This window comes from Helianthus annuus, chromosome 4 (assembly GCF_002127325.2).
Source record: "Helianthus annuus cultivar XRQ/B chromosome 4, HanXRQr2.0-SUNRISE, whole genome shotgun sequence".
Classification (NCBI taxonomy): domain Eukaryota; kingdom Viridiplantae; phylum Streptophyta; class Magnoliopsida; order Asterales; family Asteraceae; genus Helianthus; species Helianthus annuus.
Genome location: NC_035436.2, coordinates 84769293 through 84775972, shown reverse-complemented (window position 1 = coordinate 84775972; position 6680 = coordinate 84769293). Strand labels below are relative to the sequence as shown.

The following is a 6680-nucleotide window of genomic DNA, read 5'->3' as shown; positions in this document are numbered from 1 at the left end:
TTCAGTGTTTTGAGAAACTTTTTTTGCGGCTTCATATCTTTAAACCCTTTTTGTTTTGTCAACAACAATGTCATCTTCATTAATGATCTGCACATTTCCATGTCTTTCTTCAACTTTACGGTTCAGAATATCTTCAACTTCTTGAGCAAATGTTTTAGTGAAAGTAGGAAAATCTTCATTTATGTTGTTGTTGTAGCAAACTTCATCATCATCAGTAATATCTTCAATTTCGACTCTATCATAATCATCAGCATCAACAACTAGTTCAAAAACGTATTCTTCATTATATTTGTCTTCTTTATCAAGATCTGCTTCAAAATCAAATACACGCTCATCTTCTGAAATCCTAAAGAGTTTTGCTAATTCAACTTTTGAATAGTTATGCACAAACTCTCCTTTTTCAATTACATAGTCTTTTTCCTAGGGCTGGCATATCGTGTATACCCGTACCCGATAAGACACGACACGATAAGACAGGATACATGAAAGGCCATACACGAACACGACACGATAAGATTCCGTGTCCTTTTTTCAAACACGAACACGACACGATATACACGAAAATTACCTGTTAATACCTATTAACGAACACTAAAATAATCACATATTTAGAACCTGTTTAGTGAAACAAAACTCGCCAAAAGTTCAAATAGCTTAAATAATCCATAAACACCGAATACTTAACAAGTTTAAAACAAAAATCCATAAACGACAAATCACAAAAGACTTAAATAATTCAATACATCCATTAAAAACAAGTTCAAAGTTCCCATGGTTCTCTTCTCAAATCTTTAATTCCAACAATTCAAACCTGCACGTAATTGTACTCATATTTTGCATTGACAATTGGACATAAATTGAGTAATTTTAATTTATCAAACATTACTTGAAACATTTGGAGTAAGTACCTTTGATTGTTCATTGTTTTTTAGCAACAATACTCGAAGCATTTGGAGTGGTTACCTTAGAATTGTTCATTGAGTTTGAAGCATTTGATTCTCCACTAATATCAAGTGACATTATATCTTCAGTGAGCTCATCTAAATTAACTTCATTAGAACCTACAAATAAAAACAAACATATACTATTAGTGTGATATTATGTTATAAAAACCTTACAAAACTCAAGGAAAAAGGGACAGTACAATAATCTCCATATAATCAATCCTTTGTGCATATTAGAGCCTCAACGGTATCTTTACCAAGTGAGCTTCGATGTTCATTAAGAACTCTTCCACTTGCACTAAGTGTGGACTCCGATGCGACGGTAGAAACCGGAATTGTCTAAAAGTCTCTTGCCATCCTTGCAAGTGTAGGATATCTAAACTCATTGGCCTTCCAAAAAGTCAAAACATCTAAGTTCGAGTTCCTATCAACTCTTGACTCATCCAAATACAATTGCAATTTTGATTTTTTGTTAGCTAGAAATTTTTTACTTTGAAACTGATCAAAACACTAAAAAAGAATTATAAATAATTAGTAAATGAATACATAAAAGATTAAAAGACAACAATTTAAAAAAATATATATTAACAAATAACTTACCTTAAGTCTAGCTCTAACTCCAAAGACACTTGTTGAATCATCATCTCCCGTTTCCTCAACCCCTTTGCTAACATCTGAAGTACTTGTGACATTTGAAGTTGTAGAAGAACCACCATCCATATTTAACTCTACATATTCATGAAAAGTAGTGTGCAAAACCTCATCAACATATTCATATTCCTTGCTATCACGTCCATAAACTTGTGAATAACTCCACTCGATAAAGTGCAATTTGTATCTAGGATCCAACACCACAACTATGGCTAAAGTAAGACTAAAATCAGACCAATATTTCTGAAACTTTGTCATCATCAAGTTAGCCATGTTTCTCATATACTCGTCTTCTGAACCCATACCCTCTTTCAAAGTCAAGTAAGCCATAAAAACATGTGGGTAATACAAGTTTGCAGTTGGATATTTTGTACCCGAAAAAACATTTGTGATATCATAAAACACTCCAAGAAAAGAACACATCTTTCCAATCTTTTCCCACTCTAATGCATTCGGACAATGCTTATAATTAGAATCACTCAATTCTAAATGGCAAAAGGCGCGTCGATAAAAAAGGGCACTATCAAGCATTAAAAAGGTAGAATTCCACCTAGTAACAACGTCTTGCCTTAACCCCTTTTTCCTTTTCAAAGAAAGCAACTGAACACACTCTATAAACTTTTCCTTCCTTTGTTGCGACCCTTTAACATACTTGATACTCTCTCTCACTTTGTAAATACACTCATCAATTTGCTTTAACCCATCTTGCACAATCAAATTCAAAAATATGTGCACAACATCTCAAGTGAAAAAAAATTACCCCTAGAAACAAGTGGTAATTTTTTATTTAGTTGTTCTCTTAAAAGCCCAATGAAAGTGTCATTAGAAGAAGCATTATCTAATGTCATAGAAAATATTTTATTTTCTATGCCCCACTCTACTAAAATAGAAAACACTTTTTCACACAAAGCAACACCGGTATGAGGTGGTGGCATGAAAGAAAACGATAAAACTCTTTTTTGCAAAACCCATTCTTTATCCATAAAGTGAACTGTAATTGCTAAATACCCATCAGTAGCAATAGACGTCCACAAATCTGAAGTTAGGCATAACCTCCCAGGTGATTCCATAAGCATTTCTTTGACCTTTTCCTTTTCTCTCTTATACATTTTCAGTAAATCAGATTTTACAATATTTCTAGAGATGATATTGACATCATGTTGCAGATACTTAAATAAATCTCTAAATCCCTTATAATCAACAAATGACAAAGGTAACTCATGCATAGCGATAGCAGCTACAAGCATCTCGCGGAACGTACTTTGAGAAAACGTAGATGACTTTAATTTCATGTCACTATTTAAAATCATTTGACCAACATCTTTGAAACTAGAACCATAGCAAGATTTTATGTGTTTCGAATGATTCCCCGTACCTTGCTTGCTATCATATATGATAATATGATTACATTTGTTGCACTTGCTTGGAACTTTTCCACCGACTGCTTTCTTTTTAAGTTTAGTGAAGTATTGCCACACAATAGATCTTTCCTTTCGTTGTCTCTTTACTCTTGATTTGTTATCATCACTATCGTTTGTATCAGCTACCTCCACAGAGTGAACTTCATCGTCTTCCACATCCATATTCATTGAGCTGTCATTTTCTAGATCAACTTTGATAGAATTTGACTCCACCTACAATAGAGAAAATAAATAAAGTTACACAAAAAATAATACCAAACTTGAACCAAAAGCCATAAAAGTTAGATAAACATACATAGGACTTCTTATCCTTCTTCTTTCCCACCTTCTTTTGAGAATCATTCATATTGAGTTTCTTAATCTGTTAGAAAGCATACAAGAAACAATAATCAAGGGGCTGCATCAAATTCAAAACATAAACTATAAACAAAAAAGTACTGTGAAGATAACTTGTTTTTTAAAAAAAAAAATACCATATCAAAGCATATCCTTACCTTTTTTTTTAAAAAAAAATACCCACACCAAAGAATGATCAAAACAAATCCAGCAGTTCACACTTACTCATTTACAGAAAGACATCAAAGATAACAACATGACAGTAACATAAATTCAAGCCCAATCACACATCTTGAGTCAGTTTCAAAAACAAATCTAGCCCAACTTAAAAGACAACAACATGACTTGTGAGAACATTTTTAAAAGACAAGACGTCAGTTCCATGTGGAAAACTTTGTCGGTTTAAAAACCAAATGGTCCTCTTTTCTTTTAATTTTTTTTAAACTGTTAATTTTAATACTTGGACAATTATGTTTGGTATTTTTTAATAGCTTTTTTTCTTCTTTTAATTGGAAAATGTGAAAGACTGAAAGATAATAAACCAAACATGATGAAAGATCCAAAGTAGATGTTATCATCAACTATTTTTTGGAGAGAATTCATTCATGTTTATACCACCTTCTTATCCTTACCTTTTTTTAAAAAAATACCCACAACAAAGAATGATCAAAACAAACCTAGCAGTTCACACTTACTCATTTACAGAAAGACATCAAAGATTCAAAGCATGTACAATATCAAAGCAACACACTTTGCACATCTCTGGTTTCTTGTGAAGAATATTAATGCGAGCATAATCAAGTAACCAACAGTTCCACATTTCAAAACATAAACTATAAACATAACAGTAACAAAATTATCTTTTTTTTTTGAAACAAGAATCAAGGAGCGGCTGTGCGTCGTGGATGGCCGGAGTGGCTATGCGTGGCGGATGGCCGACGGTGGATGCGGGCGGACAGGGGAGGCCGGTGAATGACGCCGATGGAGTGGTGAATGACAGGGGATGCCGGTGAATGATGCCGGTGGAGCGGTGGATCTGGATGATGTCGGCGGCGGTTGAGAGAGATTAGGTCATTAGGGTTTTTTTGAACTAAAGAAGGATAAGAACAGTAGCACACGTTCCATCTATTTGAGTCATAGTCATTTGACTGGTATATGATATATCATATATGTTTTATTTAATTAAAATTAAAATCTTAACATGTCTTAACAGGTATATAACAGGTAAACAGGTATCTGACCTGTTTAGACACCAAAATTAACAGGTTGTTTCGTGTCTACCTGTTTAGTACATGATACCTGTTAAGGTCATACACGATACCTGTTAAGGTCGTGTAGGTTCGTGTCGTGTATTCGTGTAAAATTGCCAGCCCTACTTTTTCCAGAAATTGTGAAGTAATCAAACTTGTAGGAGGAACATATGTGAATGGTACTGCATCTGTTATATTTTTTTTGTATCACCACTTGTATAAACAATTATTGCTTGCTTCTTTTCACTATCATCATTTCAAGACTCCCCTTGTTTCTTTGAAGAACTTTCTCCTTCTGTCTTTGAGGTTGTCTGGTCTGGTTGACTTTGTGAACTTCCAGAATCAAAATCGTTATGTATATTGCTAGCTAATACACAAGTACCACCTTGATCATGATCGCCATCACCATCATCATCACTTTTATCATGAAAGGCTCATATCATTATCATCATTATCACTATACTCTAACTTTTCTTCTTCATCCTCCTCATCATCTTCTATTTGTGAACCGTATAAAGCATCAATCATATTCATTTCTTGACTTTTAAATTCAGGCTCTACACATGGTTCTTCAATTGTCACAGCACGACTCGCATCAGAAGCGCACACGGGATGAAACAGTCACATGGTACAAACACATCATTCATAAAGATATTCTATTACACACCAAGAGCATCGGTTACATCGTTCGTTTATACATTAAGATATTTTACAAAAGTATGATTTCCATAGGCAACATATCCCTATAGCAAGTATGCATCTATTCACATAGCATCCCAAGACCAAAACTTGACACATCCACACACATCCATCATTCATTAACCTTTTTACCTATAAAACATGTTTTGAAAATGTCAACTACAAATGATGGTGAGTTTTACTGGTTTTGCTTGTCTCGTTGCACAAGCATATGTTTAAAGTGTTGCACAATTTGATGTAGTTATACCAAGCCCACAAGTGAAACCTTAACTGTTCACTACTACCTTGGCCCACATCCGCCACCTCAGCACATTCCCGCCCCAAGTAGCTATGCTTAACACCACATAGCGTGGATAAAATATCAGCATGAATATGTGCAATTGTAGTACACGTATGTCTATCACAATTGGGTTTGCCAGAACAATAGTAATATTCACAATCCACTGGCTTATAGTTAATCACTTGTGTTTATGGGGACTTTCGTGTGTTAGTGTTAGCTCGGATAATTCACGTCAAGTCATGTATTCATGTGTAAGTATGTATGTATACTAATTAGATAGCTAAACCTTTCAAACTGTTGGGTTAATGACTCTCCTTTAACATGACAAAATGTTTCATATTGTTGGTTTAAAACCTCCCTGTTGTTCTCAATAACCTCTTCTGTACCACTAAACTTCTCTTTTAGTGCATCCCATAACTCCTTTGCACTGTTACAATGTAACAGGCCAGCATAGATATCAAGTGTTGTAGCAACTATACTAAATGCTTTAGCATCTAACTCAATTTTCTGAAAATAATGCTCGGAGTAATTTTCAGGTTTCTTAGGTACTTGGACCATGGGATCTTCTTCACTCGGCAACATCGGGACATGTGGTCCAAAGATAACCGATTTCCAGCATCCGGTGTTTTGCTGTGCAAGTACATGACCCATCCAACGTTGCCAGATATTATACTCAGATCTGACAAGCATAGGTGGTTTATACAGGGTGCAAGTGTTATGAGGATCTTGTGTGTTTTGAGACATTTTGGTTGTTTTACAAAGATTTTTGTTTAAACTACTTTGAACGTGATTAAACTTTTAACTCTGTTTTTCAACTTCCTACAAACAAACGATATCAGTGAAATGAGCTGATCAATTGATTGTTAAATCAGATTTAATTGACCAAGGCTTCGATGCCAATTGTTAGGATCTGAGTTTGAATTGTTTGTGAATGTTTAGATGAAAGATGTAAGATGATAACAAAGATGGAAATAATGCAGCGGAATGAAGATAAACTTTATATCACAAACAATGAGAGATTTGCTTTCATCATGAATACTTTAAACTGAACGATTGAATACTACAATGATTCACGCATGCATGAATTACAAACTCCCCA

General features: G+C 34.4%; 1 protein-coding gene across 1 annotated transcript; it reads right to left on the bottom strand.

Annotated features, from left to right (window-relative positions):
- Positions 1-1283: 1283 nt before the first annotated feature.
- Positions 1284-6325, bottom strand: LOC110866891 (zinc finger BED domain-containing protein RICESLEEPER 2-like). Its single transcript, XM_022116034.1, has 5 exons — positions 5936-6325; positions 3312-3377; positions 2356-3229; positions 1545-2299; positions 1284-1454 (listed from the first exon to the last, which is right to left on the bottom strand). The coding sequence occupies exons 1-5, from the start codon at positions 6323-6325 to the stop codon at positions 1284-1286; spliced, it is 2256 nt and encodes a 751-aa protein (XP_021971726.1).
- Positions 6326-6680: the final 355 nt, after the last annotated feature.

Coding starts and splice junctions, on each gene's coding strand:
- LOC110866891 (XM_022116034.1), bottom strand. CDS start 6,325: ATGTCTCAAAACACACAAGATCCTCATAACACTTGCACCCTGTATAAA. Junction 3,230..3,311: donor AGAAGGATAAGAAGTCCTAT/GTATGTTTATCT, acceptor TCTCTATTGTAG/GTGGAGTCAAATTCTATCAA. Junction 1,455..1,544: donor GAGTTAGAGCTAGACTTAAG/GTAAGTTATTTG, acceptor ATTCTTTTTTAG/TGTTTTGATCAGTTTCAAAG.